General features: G+C 33.2%; 1 protein-coding gene across 5 annotated transcripts in view; it reads left to right on the top strand.

The window, feature by feature from the left end:
• The window catches only part of TOP2B (DNA topoisomerase II beta), a 56,697-nt gene that overhangs the window by 36,180 nt on the left and 813 nt on the right, over positions 1 to 19,704 (top strand). For 2 of the 5 annotated variants that reach the window (XM_036431623.2, XM_036431622.2), the window contains exons 23-35: positions 278 to 478; positions 1,543 to 1,738; positions 1,883 to 1,974; positions 5,056 to 5,211; positions 5,364 to 5,447; positions 7,719 to 7,913; positions 10,185 to 10,329; positions 10,558 to 10,725; positions 12,318 to 12,519; positions 13,223 to 13,302; positions 14,410 to 14,520; positions 17,040 to 17,162; positions 19,070 to 19,164. In XM_036431623.2, coding sequence (XP_036287516.1) covers positions 278 to 478; positions 1,543 to 1,738; positions 1,883 to 1,974; positions 5,056 to 5,211; positions 5,364 to 5,447; positions 7,719 to 7,913; positions 10,185 to 10,329; positions 10,558 to 10,725; positions 12,318 to 12,519; positions 13,223 to 13,302; positions 14,410 to 14,520; positions 17,040 to 17,162; positions 19,070 to 19,164 — 1,848 coding nt within the window. Of the gene's footprint in view, positions 1 to 277; positions 479 to 1,542; positions 1,739 to 1,882; positions 1,975 to 5,055; positions 5,212 to 5,363; positions 5,448 to 7,718; positions 7,914 to 10,184; positions 10,330 to 10,557; positions 10,726 to 12,317; positions 12,520 to 13,222; positions 13,303 to 14,409; positions 14,521 to 14,808; positions 14,903 to 15,111; positions 16,024 to 16,973; positions 17,163 to 19,069; positions 19,165 to 19,704 lie in introns of those variants that run through there. The other 3 variants (XM_036431625.2, XM_036431624.2, XM_036431627.2) reach the window with 3 other exon arrangements.

The raw sequence follows: 19,704 nt of genomic DNA, 5'->3' as shown, positions 1-19,704 counted from the left end.
TTGTCAGTTCTAGTTGATGATATTGTCTTTATACCCTCAGCATTTTCCTTGCCCTGTGGGGTATTAGCAGATCAGAACCATTACCTTGCATATCTTCTTTCACTATTGATATTCCCATATACTATCTTCTATAGTGACTGGGCATTAGATGACAGTGATGGAGGTTCCCCCCCTCCACCCCCGACAAGAACTGAGAACTTTTTAAAAATTGCATGTCTTGGGGTTTGAGAACATGAGTATGTCAAGAAATCATTACTTATTGTTAAATCTTTTATAGGTATACAAAGAACAGGTTTTAGAACCTATGCTAAATGGAACAGATAAAACACCAGCATTAATTTCTGATTATAAAGAATATCATACTGATACAACTGTGAAATTTGTGGTGAAAATGACTGAAGAGAAACTAGCACAAGCAGAAGCTGCTGGACTGCACAAAGTTTTTAAACTCCAAACTACTCTTACTTGTAATTCCATGGTAACTATTATGATGTACTATTAATTTAAATTTTCTTACATGCTATACATTGCATTTTTGTAATTGGTTTCATCATGTGAGTGCTATAGTTAACTCTGAATACAGTTCCCTCCTCTCCCCCATACATTTGCTGAACATTTATTTCTTTTTCTCTGTTATCTACTATTAATCCCAACTGTGCATTTGTGCATTTGGGCTTGAACATTCAGGATGCACATACTGACTAAAAGTTAGTTATGGGAATGATTGTTGCAGGCTTTTCCTCTGCCTTTTGCCTGTCTCCATTAGCATTTTAATTATGAAGTTTTTATCTCCTCATAACTCCAATCTGCCCTATTAAACTTGTGTATTTGTGTTTTTATATAGTTGTAGAGAAAGATAGGAAGTTAATATGTATGATTACCCTTGTTCCATCTCCATCCATTCCAATTAGCTTTTAGATTTAAAGAAGAGTAAAAGAAAAAATCCAGCAATTGTACAGTGTTTGAGAAAGAGTACCATAAAAAATGTCAAGAAAAGCTGACAGAAAAAAGAAGAAAAAGGATAGAGAAGAAATAAAATTTCAAAAAAAAAATTGAGGAAGTTTGGGTAAATTATATCACAATTATAAAAACAAAGAGAGAGGCAAATGCACATCCATTGAGTATATAGGAGAGAGAAGTTTAGATTTAAACATTTTAAATTTAGACATAGAATATGTTTATTTTTAGTTGGAAAAAAATTAACAAATTTAAACTTAGAGATAGAATATGTTTACTTTTAATTGGAAAAATGTTTTTCTTAGGTGGGTTTATAGACACATTAAGTAAGACCTTTTTTAAAGAACCTATCTTTCAAAATTATTTCTATTTAAAATATTTTCACAGTTTTGAGAATTGAGTTCACCCGTTTCTTAGAGTCACTAAAGGAATATTTACAGAAATGTACTTAATAGTTTTGGCTTTTAGGGGTGGTGTGTGTTTAAATAAGTGTTTTATGATTTTAAATACTGTAGATGTCACATAAGTTAAAAATACCAATACAGATTTATGTAATCCTCAAAAACTTTGTGCTTTGCTTATTAGGTACTCTTTGATCATATGGGATGTCTGAAGAAATATGAAACTGTGCAAGACATTTTGAAAGAATTCTTTGATTTACGATTAAGTTATTATGGTTTACGTAAGGAGTGGCTTGTAGGGATGTTGGGAGCAGAATCTACAAAGCTTAACAATCAAGCTCGTTTCATTTTAGAGAAGATACAAGGGAAAATTACTATAGGTAAGACACAACTTTTAAAAATTTGAACATTAGTTAAAATGGAAAAATTCTTTGTTAAATAGAAGACATTTTTATCAGTAGAATATAAACAAATACAAATTGAATCTCTTTTCTTGATCCTAACTTTATTTTTCCCTCACATAGAGAATAGGTCAAAGAAAGATTTGATTCAAATGTTAGTCCAGAGAGGTTATGAATCTGACCCAGTGAAAGCCTGGAAAGAAGCACAAGAAAAGGTAATCATTTGCAGAACAAGACATTCAGAGAAGCTTTTAAAAGCAACTTCCAAAACAAACAAAAAACCCAACCCTTAACATTTAAATTTAGTACTGCTTAAGGTGTTAAGTTGTCTGTTTGGAGACTGAAGTCTTCTGTTTATCCACAGAACAGATACAGTACAGGAATTTGCAGTGCACACCCACCACAAAGCACTTTGCCAGTGTGACTCAACCAGGGCCTGGAGAAATGACTCCAGGTGTGAGAAGGTAGCTCAGTCTCCTTGGCCTTTTTTCTGAGCCTGCCATTAAAGGGTGTCAGTTATGGTGGTGGTTTTTGTGAGCTGCATGCATATTATCTGGGAAATATACTGATAGCACATAAATAAGTTTGCACTGGTCATTCTCTGGTCACAGCATCGCTATCCAGTCACCATTCACTTGATCTGGTTTCAATTTTTTCTGGGAAGGGTAGAGACAAAATGTTCGATATTATAGTATTTATCGAGCACCATCTGTATTCTGTCCTGTGCTTAGATCTTTGGCTAGAGATTTAAACCCTGGAACTTGAGATTAAAAGTCTGATGTTTTAATTAAATTGTCCATTTCAGATCTTAAAGTACTAATATTAGTTCATTGAATGGAATATTGAACTTTGAGATTCCCCTCAAGAATTAGTTTCTTGCTGTCTTGCATAATTAAAGGAATATTTTAGAAAGGCAATACAGCATTGTTGTTGAGAACACAAATGTACAAAAGGAAGAAAATTGGAAATGATTAATTTTTTATACTTATGTAGACTATTGTGTACATATGATACTGATGTTAGCGTCTTTACAACACAGTTATGATTATGTGACATAACTGGAACTGAAACTAAACTTCCCTATACTTATGAGTTCTCAACCATAATGCTTTTTAGATTTTTTATCAAACTGTCTTGAAATGCTGCTTTCATTTTCACTATTACAGCTTTTTTCAATTTTGAAAAGATAATAGAATGCTATATATTAGAATGAGAAAATTTTATGTTATATATTTTGCAAATCATCATATTAAGATAATAGGCTTATTCATAATTTGAGGAAAGAGGGATAGGTTAAGATGGGGAGCATTCATAATTAAGAAAACCCAACAAGCATTTTGCTTTCCTTTCAGTGTGTTTTTACTGCATTCGTAACCCCCAAATTATAGTTTATATACTAATTTGTCCTTCTATGTCACTGTTAGTTTGTGTCATAAAAAAAAAATCAACTAGTGAGCTAATGAATTTAATGCTTAGTTTTTAAAGATATGTTAGAGTTTGAAAATGCCATTCTATTGGCAATAGACTTCATAGATAAAACCTAATACTAGGTTTTAATAATTCATCGCCACCATAAGAATTTGCTCAGCATCTTGGTCATGGGTTCATTTTGTGGGTTCCATTTGTGGGTTCAGGTTACAAAAGGACAGGCTTGTAAAAGTGCTATGTAGAATTTGGATGAGAGAGAATTATAAAACAGATAATTAGAAGATTATAGTAATTTTTTTTCAAAATCATAGTACAATTTGGTCATTGAAACTTGAAAAGTTTATTTATATTTTAATTTCTGAAAGTATCCTTAGTCACATTCATGTTAACAATGATAGATAAACATATTTTAGAGTGCTTGCTAACAATACTCCAGTGTCATCAAAACCTAGAGCAAATATACTATGTAAAGTATGGGTCTAAACAGGATTTTATGACACTCTGGTAGTATTTTTTAGTAGTGTAACCTAAATATTCCATAGCAGCACACTGTTTCATGATGAATTTTTTTAAAACTTATCACAAATTATCTAGGTACCCATTAATGATCTATCAGCTGAACAACAGTATTCCTTATTTGGCTGCTATTGTTTAATTTTACGTTTTGTTTATTTAATGCGGCATCTTGCTTTGCAATTTTTTTTACTTTTATACTTTTGTTTTTAAAGTATATTTACTTAAACTTGACTTTGTTTATATGTATTATTTTACTGAACATTTTAAATTAAATTGTAAAACTTTTTTCTCTATTGGTTACCAAAAGTGAACTTTTTGTTTAATGGAGTGTCATGGTTAATTCAGCCATTTTTATCTTTTTACTTTTAAAATATATCTTGTTGATTTTTTACAGAGAGGAAGGGAGAGGGATAGAGAGTTAGAAACATCAATGAGAGAGACATCCATTAGCTGGCTCCTGCACACCCCGCACTGGGGATGCGCCCCCAAATCAGGCACATGCTTTTGACTAGAATCGACTCGGGACCCTTCAGTCCGCAGGTCAACGCCCATCCACTGAGCCAAACCAGTTAAGGCAACTCATTCATTTTTAATTATCTGAGTGCCTTAAACAATTTAGATATAGTTTTATGTAATGGCTGTTATTAAGAAGATTTAAAGATAATGTCATCCATAATTTCTATTAAATTCATTGGATTTTGAAATTTGGTATTAACATGAGGATTTTTTTTTTATTGCAATCCTTTCTTGTGAGGAAGACCTTATGAGTCAAACTTTAGGATAGCCCTCATAATTCAGACTCTCACTCAACAGCTCTTAAATTCTTAAGTGAATTTTCTTAAGCCTTCCATGACTAGTCTTGCTTTAGAAAATTTTTTATAAAGAATTCATCCTTAGAGGGTTGACTGTACCTTAGCATATTTAGTATAATTGTAAAACATTTTTCACAAGTGATATTTATTTTGGGTTTCAAATTGTTCATTCACTGATATAAAAATCTGATAAGATGCAGTGATAAAACTTTAGTTCCACTCTATTAATTTTGTGTCTTTTCATGTTCTGAATTATAGTGCATGGGCAATACAGTTAATTTTTTATCATATTCCTGGATGAATAGGGACTGAATATACCACTTCTTTTGAAGATTTTACTATATATTTTTAGAACATTCAAGCTTTTTATAGGGAATATATTTTTGGTAATTGTGCAGATAATCTAAAATAACTCCACTAACTGAAGATGTAGCACTAAGAATATAGCATTAATGGAATTTTTAAATCCATATTCAATAAAATTCAACAATGATTTGATGCTATACAGGACTTTAATACAAAGTTTATTATTTTTTACAGGCAACAGAAGAGGAAGAAACACAAAACCAGCATGATGATAGTTCCTCTGATTCAGGAACTCCTTCAGGCCCTGATTTTAATTATATTTTAAATATGTCTCTGTGGTGTCTTACTAAAGAAAAAGTTGAAGAACTGATTAAACAGAGAGATTCAAAAGTATGAATTTTTGTGGGTTAAATAATTTGAAACTATTTCAGTGCTATCCATCTTTGTTTTTCTTTTTAAAAAAAGATATATTTTGGTTTACCGTTTATACATTTTTTTCTATTATCAGATATTTAAAATCATACTACTTCTTTTTATCATAGGGGCGAGAGGTCAATGATCTTAAAAGAAAATCTCCTTCAGATCTTTGGAAAGAAGATTTAGCAGCATTTGTTGAAGAACTGGATGTAGGTTAAGTCTCTATAATAATAAAAGTATGATAATATTCTAATTAGACCGGATATCCTTCTAGATGTCCTTCCTTCCTAAAAAAGCCAGGGTGATGGGCAGGGGCCGAGGCAGTGGCGGTGGTGGGTGGGGGTCAGGGCCAAGGCCCTTGCACAAATTTTGTGCATCGGGCCCCTAGTTAAGATATATTTAGGAAAGTAATATTCATGAAACCAGAATGAAAATTCTTTTTAATTATTTCAATTTCCTTTAACTCTGTGAGGTTAATGTGTGTATAAGCTGGATTAGAATTAGGCTTCTATGAAGTTACAAAGAAAAGTTATGTCTGGTATGAATGAATATATAAAGCTGAAACTTAGAATACATTAAATCCTAATACTTTCTATCAGTTAAAAATTTTATAAACTGACTTCAAATTAGCTTGATTCAGTTTAATGTTTTTCCTCCAAAGAGCAGTTATCATGTATATTTGATAGGATATAGATACTTTGATTTTCAGAAAAATAGAATGATGGTCTCTTTGAGCTTATTAACAGAAAAAAAATTAATAGTTTTTGTTGTAACTCATTTTTCTCTAGGTAGAATTCTAATTTAAAAAATAAAAATATAGAGAAAGATGTAAAATTGGTCAAATGATGATTTTTAAGCAATTAACTCAACATTTTAGAATCAAATTTATGTAGCAATATGATCATCTGATTTTGAGTAGCACAAGGTAATTACTATTATTATTCATGTGAGATATATATATATACACACACACACACACATATATACATATATACACATACATATATATATATTTATTTTTTTAGCTGTTTCATTCATTTATTGTCTATATACTCTAGTTTTATTTTCATGGCCTAAATCAAAATCAGAACTGTTAAGGATGAGTGTGGTATGTTTGTTGCCTACTAAAATTTCTGGAATATTTTAGTTGTTCATGGGTTCTCTTAATAATCTTTCAAATGCCACAAGTATGTTTTAATTTATGCTTTTCTATTGTTAATGAATTAAGCTTTTAAAAATTTGAGACCCTTTATACCTACTGACATATATTTAAAAATTAAATAGAAAACTCCATTAAATATGAAATAAACATATATATACACACAAAGGGAAAGTATTATTCCTAATTAATATTAATAAATTTTAATAATTGCTTTAAATTTGATCAATGACTATTAACATGAGACACAGAAAATTTTTTGTGGTTATGCCTATAAATGTCCTTATTATTGAAAAGGCAACACTCAAAACAATCCCAGTGAATAATACTGCTCTTTCACTTTTAATTTATCACCTTATTTTATTATTTGATAGTTAGCAAAGTAGGTCCAAACAATGAATTTATTTTGGATATGGTTTTGTTACATTGAAAATATTTAGACTTCTTTTCATGTTGATCAGTGTCATTTAAGATCTAATGATAAAAATAATTGAATCTCTATTCTATGTTGGCACTGTAATCCTCAGAATGACTCCCACTACCAAAACAAATGAGAGAGGTTATTTATTATTAACCTGTTATATAGATGAAGATCCTGAAGCTTTGAGAGGTTAAGTAACTGGCTTAGAGAAGGATTATATCATTATGCTTAAGAACAATTACTTATCCTCTCAGTGTCCCAGTTTCCTTATCCATAAAATGGGGGTCCACATGATTTTTAAGGTCTAGCACATAGTAGATGTTTTATGAGTTATTTACCAAGGATTTATAGATAATATGTGGAAGAGCTAAGATTGAAATTGAGGTCTGTCTGATTTCTGTTAAGCTATCATGTTACAAGGATTTCTTAACTCTTCAAAAGATTAAGATGGTCCTTTTAATTTTCATACTTTCTGACTTTGTTTATGAACAGGTTTTTTTGTTGTTGTTGTTATGGCTAAAGCAATAGTAAATAATAACTTCATATTTAATATAACTGCCTTTTTGAATGATTTGCTAGAATTCTGATGATACCACATCATCAGAAGTCTTGATTTCATAATACAACATAGGGTCATAGAATTGGAGGAGATCATGTAGATCATTTATTTACTACCCTCTTGTACTACAAAAAGAAGCTAGATAGTCTTGGGACTACAACCCAGGTCTTCTACTTAGAATTATTATTTTTCCCATTACTTTATCTTAGGTCACTTGAAAGGAAAGCTTTATTTCTACTGAGTGAATAAAAAGTTTTAATTTTTTATGCACTAGGTATTATCTTTCCTAATGTTATGTATGTACCTGTTCTCACTCTGCCTCCTTTATAATTCTATTTCAGAAAGTGGAAGCGCAAGAACGAGAAGATTTAATGGCTGGAATGGCCGGAAAAGCAATAAAAGGTAAAGTTGGCAAACCTAAGGTGAAGAAACTTCAACTGGAAGAGACAATGCCCTCACCTTATGGCAGGAGGATAGTTCCCGAAATTACTGCTATGAAGGCAGATGCTAGCAAAAAGTTACTGAAGAAGAAAAAGGTATGACATATCTCTTGTTTTAGCTCATTGGTAGAATCCACCTTCATAATGATGTATATATGTATTTTAATTCGCTATTTGCTTAAATAATGCTTTTCTTGTTTCTAATATATTCACTTGTGATGGGAAATGATTTGTTCTATGAGAGCAGTTGACACAAAGAAGGAAAACATTAGTCAAGGAATCACACATGTAAAGAGGTACCTACTTGATTTCATTTTTTAAAGTGAGAGATAGAAATAATCTACTCAGCAGCATTCTAAATGAAAATCATGGAATAACAAAAAATACATATTAAATTTAAAACAAACTTTATTACTATATCATGACCAATTAAGGAAGTTTTACAGTGGAAAAGGATTTGTTTGGCTATTAAAATAAGCTGTCATGTTTTACTATTTATTTGTTTTTACTATTAGTTAAAAAATCATCAAGTACATCTTATATCATTGGCACTGATTGGTACTATTGAGGATTTAAAAGTAGGAGACTTACACCCTCCAACATATGGACAAGAATTAGCTAGAAGAAGGAAACATTGAGAATATTGCTCAGAGTGGAGGAAAAAGGAGGGCATGATGTTCTGAAAGAGGAATGCTAATTTTTCTGGCCATATTGATTTTAGAACTCAGGTGATAGATGATAGATAGATAAATAGATGTGCCTGACATTGTCATTAGAGCTTGTAAAATGAGCCTAAGCTGGACTAAGAGATTGGTATGTTTTCTGTACAGAGCTAAGATTCGAAGTTTAGAAGCACTGTGATATCAGAGAGATCACTAGCTTCTCTTGTTCTAATAAACTGCGGTCTCTACTGCTTCCCTCTTAACCTGGCTCCCCATCACACACAGGTTAATGTAAACATGCACTTGCTTTCTCCTTAGGGAAATCTCTCCTCTCCTCTTTAGTTGGTGTTTGTCAGGTTTAGTTCTCGGCACAGTTCTCTTCACCTTACATAGTTCTCTTGAGTAACATAATCTATGCCCAGAGCTTTTCCCACTCATACAGTGTCTCTTAAATCTATGTCCCTAAGCTTCTTAGGAGTGCCAAGCTCCTATAGCTATTTGAATGCCCAAAGCCTCTCAAATTCAGCATTTCTGAAACTGGACTTACCCTGATTTCAAAACCTCCTTTCCACCTCTGTACTTCCTCTCAGTTACTGGCACTATCAGCCATCACTAACATAAGCTAAAAGCTTGGGAATTTTCACGTATAATCTGTAACTAAATCATAATGACTTCTTATGAAGAAATTCTGAAATCTATCTCCTCATTCGGTTCCCATTAGCACTATCTTAGGATTTGATGTTTTCTCTGATGAGATAATTTAAAGGGGGTCCCCTTCACTAGTATTCCTATGTGTAGTCATCTAATCAGGACTTCTTTTTCCACTTCGTTCCTGTGGCAGGAGGATTTTGTAATCTTACTGCTAGAGCAATATTTCTTAAAGTAAGTCTGATTATTATACAAATGCTTAAAAGTTTTCAGTGACTCCCACTAAATACACAGACTCCTGTACACAGCGATTTAGCCCCTGCATGCCTCCCTGTGTTTCTGTGACTAACTTTTCTCTTACCTTGCCTTGAATCCAGACTATTAGTGATTTTCTAAATAATGTGGTGATTTATGCCTCTGTATCTTTTGCCAGGATGCTCTTTATTCTTTCCTTCTCACCTGGCAAACATGATTACTTCACAACCCAATCAGAAAGGCCCCTCACAGAGTCTTCCCTCACCTTGCCCTAGGCAAAGTTGCTCACTCCTCCCTATGGGTCACTGTTATATCTCCTTGTATATTTATTTGTATTGTAATGACTGTGTCCTCTGTCTCTCAATAACCTTAGAGTCAGAGGACCTTGTCTTATAATGCCTAGCAGTGCATGATTTATGTTGCTTATTTTCTCTCTGAAGATGTTTTTCTAGTACAAAAGGGACCAGAACTATAGCAACTTACTTTGCAGGTAACTTTTGGTGTACTTAGCTATTGGTTTTAATGTCTCATTGATAATCAAAAGTGGCCTTTTTTTTTTTTTTTTTAATGATTGCTTTTAAGTAGATGTCATATCATGATGTGTACCAGAAGATTAGAGTGGTAAGCAGTACTATAAAGTAAAATATGGTCTGATCAAAGTTATCTGTTAAGACCTCAATGAATTACATTTTATTTTATTTTTTTACTCACCTAATATGAAGAAGCAATATATTGGCTGGAAATGTATCTCTAAAGTATAAAAATCATGGTTTGATTTTTTTTTTTTTTTTTGAATGTATAGGGTGATCTTGATACCACAGCAGTAAAAGTGGAATGTGATGAAGAATTCAGTGGAACACCAGTAGAAGGCACAGGAGAAGAAGCACTGATCCAGGCAGTGCCTATAAATAAAGGTCCCAAACCCAAAAGGGAGAAAAAGGAGCCTGGTGAGGATTTTTCAAGAATTTCTTTGTGTGAAAAAAATCTGTATATATAAAGTATTACTAGATTCTTTTGGTTGTGCTTTTTCCCCCCTCAATAGTTTAAGTAATATCTCCAATGTTCATCAACATTTGTTATTTTATAATGAACTTTTCATCGTAACAGTTTTATTTTTGCTAATGACATTTATATAAGTGTTGATACATGTATCATTGTTGTTCTTTTGGTTTTAGGTACCAGGGTGAGAAAAAGAAAAGCATCTACATCACCTGGCAAACCTAGTGCAAAGAAAGTGAAGAAACGGAATCCTTGGTCAGATGATGAATCCAAGTCGGAAAGTGACTTGGAAGAAACAGAACCTGTGGTTATTCCAAGAGATTCTTTGCTTAGGAGAGCAGCTGGTATTGTGATACATTTTATATTCATTTTACTGTATATTATAGTTTGACCAAGTTAGTGTTACTCATATAAGTTGGTATTGTTAGTGTTACTAATATAACTAAAGAGCTAAACGATTAGTTTTTCAGAAGTTATAGTTCTTCAGAAGTTATAGTTCAAGAAGACAGAAGTTTCCTTACAGAATGACCTTTTCTAGCAAAATTGGACATAAAACAAATTTCCCTAAAATGAATCATGTTTTCTTTTATTGTTTCTATTAAATTTATTGGGGTGACATTGGTTAGTAAGATCATATGGGTTTCAAGTATACATTTCTATGATACATGATCTGTATATTACATTGTGTGCCCACCATCCAAAGTCAAATTGTTTTCTTGCTGATGTTTATTATATTTTATCAATAGTTTGAGGATTCTGGTTAAAAGAAAAAAAGTATTTTGGTAGTATCCCAAGAGTGTTGGATCAATAGTAGTACTTCATAGTTTTGTTTCTAATTATCTGTTCCTTATATCTATAAGTGAGTCTGACTCCAGTCACTTGGCATAATTTAGATAATTGCAGTCATAGTTAGGCTGCAGGTTTTCATTTTTTTATATATTGCCGTTAGGCATATGATTTGATCATATCTGAATATTCATTAACTTGAAGTTTTAAAATAATTTAAAACTGATACATATCCTATTTTATAGATTCTTCTCAAAATTTAAGTTCTACCTAATTTATATAAAATAATAAACAGTATTATGGTTGTTTTACCTTTGGGAGATACTTTTTAAATTATAACTCAGGCCTTACATTTTTTTGTTTTCTAATCACAAAGTGATTGAATTTCTTTTCCTAATGTGTATAAGTAGTACAATGTAAGTGGATTTTTACAATGTGCAACTTAAGTTCCGTGAAAATTAGTTTATTCAAATTATGATTTTTCCATATATCTGGAATAAAGTGTAAACTTCTATAGTATCCAAATGATTTAAAAATTTTATTTCATAGCATATGCTAGAAATTATAATAAAACTTACTTGTAGTATACCAATGGGCCTTTTCCCATAGCAGATACCTTTTTTAATACATTGTATTATCTTGCTAATATATTGAGATCTTACCTCTTTCTTATTCATCTGAAAAATTATCTCTGTTATTTTGTAATAAAACTACCATGAATAGAAGATAGAGGAGTTTTGTGAAAAAGGTTAAGAGAAAGATTTGTACTTTTTAAAGACCTGTAAACATTGCTTTGTAATTAATTGCAGAAATGGGAAATCTTATATTCATAGTCACTTTTACATTGACTATAATAACTACTTTCTGCTTTTTAAGTAATATCAGTATTATTCTAAAAATCTCATCAGTTTATGCTCTTCTAATATATGCAGCATTATTAGCCCATAGCCTCCTGAGAATTACAAGATAGATATTAACACTATCAAAACTGAGGCAAAATTATTGGCTTTTATTCTCTAAATGCTTATCTCTTTTTTTCTCTTGAGTGTTTTGAGAGATAATTGGAATATTTTTAAAGTGTGTTACTCATAATATTTTATATGGATAAAGTTGGATTTGATTATAACATTAACTTTCACTTTTCTCCTAGCTGAGAGGCCTAAGTACACATTTGATTTCTCAGAAGAGGAGGAGGATGATGCTGATGATGACGATGACAATAATGACTTAGAAGAATTAAAAGTTAAAGCATCTCCCATAACAAATGACGAGGAAGATGAATTTGTACCTTCAGATGGCCTAGATAAAGATGAATATACATTTTCACCAGCCAAATCAAAAGCTACTCCCGAGTAAGTGATGAAGCAACTGCTACTCAATTGTATGGGACAGCTTGATTAGGTGTCCATCAAAGATCTTACAGTAAGCTTGGGCTAAAAAAATGTTATTCTAGGGAAGGTGTTCTTCATGAAGCAGTAAATTTGGTTAACATTGCAGCTGTTGACGTAACTTGCTACCGTTTTAGAACATAGGTTGGCAAAATTTGTTCCATAAAGGGCTCAATAATAAATCTTACAGGCTTTGCAGACCATATGGTGCCTCTACTATTCAGTCTTGCTGTTGTAGGAAGAAAACAGCCATAAACAATATGTAAAAGAACAAGTGTGCTGTGTTCCAGTAAAACTCTATTTACAAAAATTGGCAGCAGACCTGTGGGACATAGTAATTAATAAATCTTTAGAGATGGGAAGTTTAGTTTTCTTTCCTAATTTTGGCCTTGATTTTTCTTTCTTCTGATGGGTCTGAACACTAACATGACTAGCATGTAGGATGTGAAGTGTATGAGCTATTTAAGATTTTTTAAAGAAGTATTTTACCATGTGCATTCTAGGATAAAAAATAGGATTATTGCCTAGCTACTCTTGTGAATTTTAGAAACAAATGACAGAACAAATTTGTTCTATGATTATAATCTTGCAGTATATACAATATATAATTTATCAAGGTTGAAACCAGATATTTAAATTATATTGTGGTGTTTAATTTTTCTAACAGAAAATCTTCACATGACAAAAAACCTCAGGATTTTGGAAATCTTTTCTCATTTCCTTCATACTCTCAAAAGTCAGAAGATGGTATGTTCATTTAGTCTTTTCACTACGGTAGTTACTTATATTATTGCTGTGATTTAGTGGGGAAGAAAAAGAAACAGTAGATAACTCATTAGGTCATAATTTAATTTCAGGATGTTAATATGACTAGATATCTTAACATTTTTTTAAACATTTTTCTCAATGTAATAAGGTTTATTTACTTTTCCTGAGGCGATTCCCAACTCTTTGGTCAAAGTAGGCATTATGGAAGCACTAGGTAGACAGACAGATGCTAACCAGTGTGAGTGAAATCTTATTTTCATGGCAACATGAATGTATACATGATAGTTTTTTAAAAAGTTACAAGGGTAGCAATGTACAGATTTGTTTTACTAAACCCTAGAAGCAAATTTAATCAGAGTGTTTATTTTTTATGCCCCGTATTTTTGTGTATGGAATTTTTAAGGTCAAAACAATCTGGTTAGACTGAACTGTCTTGAATTTTTTAATACACATAAATCTTGTATATGTTCTAAACATATAGATAGATTTGTACTTTTTTGTTGTTGTTAATATATCACCAGAGGATATATTTTTGCATTGACTTTGAGAGAGAGTAGAAAGGAGAGAGACACGCATCAATTGGTGGCCTCCGAAACATGCCCAGGTTTGGGATTGAACCTGTAATCCAGGAACATGTCCTTGACCCGATTTGAACCCGCAGTCCTTTGGCGCATGGGCCAGTGTTCTAATCACGGAGCAACACTGGTCAGGGCTGGATAGATATACTTACTCTCTTAGATTTGATCATTATTACTTTAATTCTTGAAATGGTTAATAGCATTTAAAATAAATCATCAGTATTTTTTTTTTTTTTTTTGAATTGGTCAGTTAACTTTTAAATGATTAGCCTTTGGGACTATTAAAAAATTCATTATGCATTTCTCTACTATTTTAAAACAGTTAACATTTTTGAAATATGCCATATTTTTTATTTTCAGCTGTTTATATTTTGTGGTTATAAGATCACAGAATAGAAACTTGTAAGATCAATTACCTAGTTAAAGAGAAATCACCAATAAAAAGAATCAAAGTTAATTATTAAGTGGTCTTTACAGAATCTCTACTGAAAAAAGCTTTAATTTTTAGATTCAGCTAAATTTGACAGTAATGAAGAAGATTCTGCTTCTGTTTTTTCACCCTCATTTGGTCTGAAACAAATAGATAAAGTTCCAAGTAAAACAGCAGCTGCTAAAAAGGGTATGTATGTACTTATATTTGATCTTTGTAAGCATTGCATAACCATGTAGTTGATGTTAAAGGAAATTTAATATAAATTGAAACTAGTTGCACTTCACTAGGCTACAGTTGTCAAGTAAAATGTGTATAAGGAAAATCCCTCTTGTTTTCTAACCATATGAGGGAATTAGCACTGATTTTAAGACTGTAATTATAATAAAATAATCCCATGCATTGATATTAAAGATAGTATAGATAGTCAAGAAGATTAAAATTTTATTTTGCTAGTAGCCTGTGTTATCTATGCAGGTCATGCCTTAACTCCTCAATGTGGAATGATTGGTCAGTTCGGTTGGGATCCTCTTTTTTTTTTTTTTTTTGAGTCATAGAATGTCTTTGTTTTCCATAGCCTTAAGCACATGTGTCAAACACAAGGCCCGCGGGCCAAATCCGTCCCGCCAGGCCTTGCAATGTGGCCCGCACCGCGCTGTCATCACTGCACTCCGCTGCGTTTCCATCACAATGACAGTTTATGACTGTTCAGTAAACCATTCGGCCCGCGATTTAGGCTGGATTTTAGATTTTGGCCCCTTCTCTGATTGAGTTCGACACCCCTAGCCTTAAGATTGCCTATGAAACACTAAGTTGATTCATGAATCTGTTGCTAGTACTAAGGTACATACCTTTGTATTTTTAAAAAAGGTATTAGTGCTTTGTGTTTAAAAGATTGCTACTTCCACAGCAAGTGAACAAACTGTATGGACTGTCACTTCACGATCTTAAAAAATGCACAATAGACAACACTAATGGAGAAACACATGTATTAGATGTAACAGAACAACAACAAAAGTCCCTGCTTATTCTGAATGCACTAGTGAGAAATTGGGTGCCCTTCCCTTACTACTTCAGTGCATATGAGGCATGTCTATATTTCTTTGCCTCAGTACTTTCTATTGCTATGCTGGAATATTAACATTTCCCCATGCAGCCACCTCTGAGATTGAGGAAAGCTGGTCTGCAGTTTCTTACTGCTCTTGACCCTCTGGGATTTTTGTTTTGTTTTGTTTTTTACATTGGCTGCAAGAGATTCTTCTTGAGATTAAGACGACAGGATTGAATTAATTTACCCATTACTGGCTGCCCTCTCTTCATTGTCTCATTTTTGTATTCCTTTTCCTTTACCTTTCAAATAAATACTTGTCTTTGTTTTGTGATCAGGTGGGGTCTACTTCTGAGGGACTCAAGTCCAGACAGGCTCTATAATTTCCCTTTCAGTTTTTTATCTTCATATTAGCATTTTATAACCACCCTGATAACTTGGGAGCCATGTCAGTTCTTTCAACATATCAACCTGTTTCCTTCATCAACCTATTCACCCTTATTTAAAGAGTTAAAGTTTAGCATTAACTACAAAGGTGTGGCGTATCACACTTGTCCTATTTGGTTGTTTTACCTGTAGTTGAACTAGCCTTGTCAGTTGAATGGGAGATTCAGGGACCCCAGCAAGCCCTCAACCTTCCTTCAGAAATATAATTTCCACAACAGACCATTTCAAGGAGAGCATGCTTCATGTCCCTTTGGGGGGGGTGGGGGGGGGAGATACATACATTATTATAAAAGTTAAAGTTGTAGCTCCAGTGAGTTTACAGCAAAAGACTGCTCACAGTATTCAGATGTCTGACAGTATTTGCCCAGTAGAGATGAAAGTGCCAATTAATACTTGCAAGTCTGGAAACTTCTGAAGAAAAGAGGTAGTCCTTAGAACATCCTGCTAATCCAAGCCTGTATTTCTACTAGCAGCTGCAGTGGCTCTTGTGGTGTGTTTCAGCATGAGGCCTCAAAGGGGGAAAAGTCACAAAATCTGTGTCTGCCACTGCCATAAGAGTGTTAGCTCTTATTGTTCTAATGAGGGGCTTAGCATCTCAAATTAGAACTGGGAATATATTTCCCATAAAAACAGGTTTTGTTTTTTTAATAGAAATGTCTGTGGTTAATTTAATTTATATTAAATAAATCACCAAATGACTAGTGGTAATTTTCACATTGCCTATAAATGAAGCTGGAAAAAAAAATTCATTTGGGGTTATTGTCTACTTTTCTAGAACTTTCACATTTCTTTCCATGTAAAAGTGCCAAGTCTAAATTCCAACTTAATGGGAGTGAATCGGTTGCTAGTCCTATAATATACTTTAAAAATTAGAACTTAATATATGGTTATACTTGGGTTATAATTAATATGTCAGATAGTTTTTTGTCTTGACTATACTGTATTTTTTTACTGCTTTTTAAAAGTCATTGCTTAATTCATTTTAATGGCCCTTATTTAAAACATCTCACTTGAATTATCAAAAGGCAAATTATGCATCATAATTAAATAAAAAGCATTTTATCATCTATGAGAAATTGGAGAGAAACCATTTTATTACTAAGGCAACTCAACTTTATATAAGCTGTAAGAAATTCCATTGTTTTAGGACTCACTTCAGCTTGATTTGTTGGTAAGTAAATATTGATCTAAGCAATGGAAATTTGCTTAATAGGAAAACCATCTTCAGATATAATGCCTAAGCCCAAGAGAACTCCCAAACAGAAGAAAGTAGAGACTATAAACTCTGATTCGGATTCAGAATTTGGCATTCCAAAGAAGACTACAACACCAAAAGGTGAGATTATTTCCATGTAACCCTCAAACATGCCATGTGGAAAACATTTAGTCTCCTCTACTCATTGAAATTAGAAAGACTGGGTGAACTTATTTTATTTTAAATTGCTTTACTCCTCAATAAGTGACTTTTCTAAGAATCAGTGCTGAGTTAATCCAAAGAGATGACTTTCTGTAAGGGTAGCTGTTCAACCTTTGATCCAGCTGACTGTTTATTTCTAAAAGTGGCAGTTATGATAAGGATACAGACCTACAGGGAAGCAAGAGAGAATAACAGGGTGGAAAAGAAACATTGTGATTGGGGAGGTCAATACTTAAGGTGTGCATGGTTTGAAACCTTTATAAATACACTAACGACTCGGTGCACGGATTCGTGCACATTGAAAGGAAATTAGAAGGTGGCCGGCGTGACGTGCCAGACACACGTTGGAGCCAACCTCCTGAGGTCCCTCCCTGGCTGTCAGTGCCATGACTCAAAAGGAGTCAGCAGAGTAAGTGGGATCCTTCTAGCAGGTGTGGTCCCTCGGCCTGGCCTGAAGGGGATCGGGCCAAAACCTGCTCTCCAACATCCCCCGAGGGGTCCCGGAGTGCGAGAGGGCACTCTGCAGAGTTGTCGTACAAGGTGTGGAACACAAATGCAAGTGTGCAGGAAACCAGATTCGGGTCCCACAGTGCCTCCAACGACATAACCCACAGCCAAAGTGGAATCACAGTTTCTCCTCTCATTTTGCTGTGCATTACCCGAGAACCACCACTGCCAAGTAACGGCAGCTCTGCATTGAACGTCTTCCCCCTGGTGGTCAGTGCGTGTCATAGCGGTCAGTTGTTCCATACTTCAGATTTGCATATTAGCCTTTTATTATACAGGATGTGCCATTTCATTGATTAATTTGATCAAATATGATATCCTAAGTTTATCTAGGCTGTCTTTTCTTACTAGTAAATCTAATTCATCATAGCTGTTAAAGAAATTTTAAAAACTTAGAATTGTAGTTTAGTTCTATTTTCTTTTATTCACTGGAATCACTAGACTGGAGAACATTTAAACATTACCTTTTCCTCCTCCAATGATGAGAATAATAAATTAGGTAGATGAAAGAAAATAGGCTGCATGTGGTAGGTAATTATAGGTCTGAGAAGGGATAAAAATTTGATAGATTATTTCCTGGTAAACACCTAGGGTTTTACTCTAAGATTGTGCTACTTAAAGTGGGATCTATAATTGGTTGTTACTAATGTACAGTAAGTAAAATTTAGAGTAAGGATTTATGTTATAAGGTTATGTTGTTGCTGGGGCACTGTAGGACCCAAATTTGGTTTAACAAATTAAATCCTTTAACATAAATTATACTGTATTACATTTTATTTTATTGATTCTTTTTTACAGAGAGGAAGAGAGAGGGATAGAGAATTAGAAACATCGATGATAGAGAAACATAGATTAGCTGCCTCTTGCACACCCCCTACTGGAGATGTGCCCGAAACCAAGGTACATGCCCTTGACCGGAATTGAACCCGGGACCTTTCAGTCCACAGACCGACGCTCTACCGCTGAGCCAAACCAGTTTTGGCCTGTATTACATTTTTAAAAAATATTGGTCTATGGCAAATTAGAAACTAAATTATTTTTCATCACATACAATTTAAAAAGCACTTTTTAAAGAGATTTTCTTTTCAGGTGCAAATATTTTCTTTTATGTATTGAAACTTTTCTTGAGGACCTTCCAATTAGTTTAAATATATTTGTGAAATACTCTTTAGTCTTGTCGACTCCAGAACTGAAATGATGCTGACGAATTGTTTCTACATCACTCATGTTAAGAGATCAGAGGATGCCAAGAAAGTAATGTTTTTATCCTTGTATATTGTACTTAACCTTGGGTGAAAAACCTTTTGTATAATTTTAAGGTAAAGGCCGAGGGGCAAGGAAAAGGAAAACGTCTGGCTCTGAAAATGAAGGTGATTATAACCCTGGCAGGAAAACAGCCAGACCATCAAGCAAGGTAACCGGGAGCATCTGTGTAATGCTGGTTTTGTTTAAGATGATCTACAATGGGCTTAATTTGACTATTAGTATAATGTCTTAGAATAATTTTAAATCTAGCATATTTATCCTTAGGGGACTTGTATATGGGTAAAGGATTATCCAAGTCTAGATATAATCAGGACTGTTTTTCTTGGGTCAAGTGTGGTATAAATTATATACTATCTGTCTAATATATTACTGTTTTCAGACCAAATAAAGGCTATTTCTTTATTTGATCAAGGCTAATTTAATCTTTAACTTAAATTTTCCTCACCCTTCTTCAGAAGTACACTATCTCTATCATGTAAATGAAAAGCATCAGATGTCCCCTTCTTTTTCTCTGTCCATTAAAATTTTAAAATATAAACATAGGTGATTTTATGTTGCTTTCATACTGACCTCTTCCATTCAGTTTTCTTCACCTCTGGTCCATCTCAGTGACTCTTCTCTGCCTTTTTATAAACATAGTGTGCAGTACATACTGTGCGTAAGTCTTGTTTTCCTCTCATGAATTCAT

This window comes from Pipistrellus kuhlii, unplaced genomic scaffold, assembly GCF_014108245.1.
Source record: "Pipistrellus kuhlii isolate mPipKuh1 unplaced genomic scaffold, mPipKuh1.p scaffold_m20_p_11, whole genome shotgun sequence".
NCBI classification, from domain to species: domain Eukaryota; kingdom Metazoa; phylum Chordata; class Mammalia; order Chiroptera; family Vespertilionidae; genus Pipistrellus; species Pipistrellus kuhlii.
This window is presented reverse-complemented; position numbering and strand designations above follow the sequence as displayed.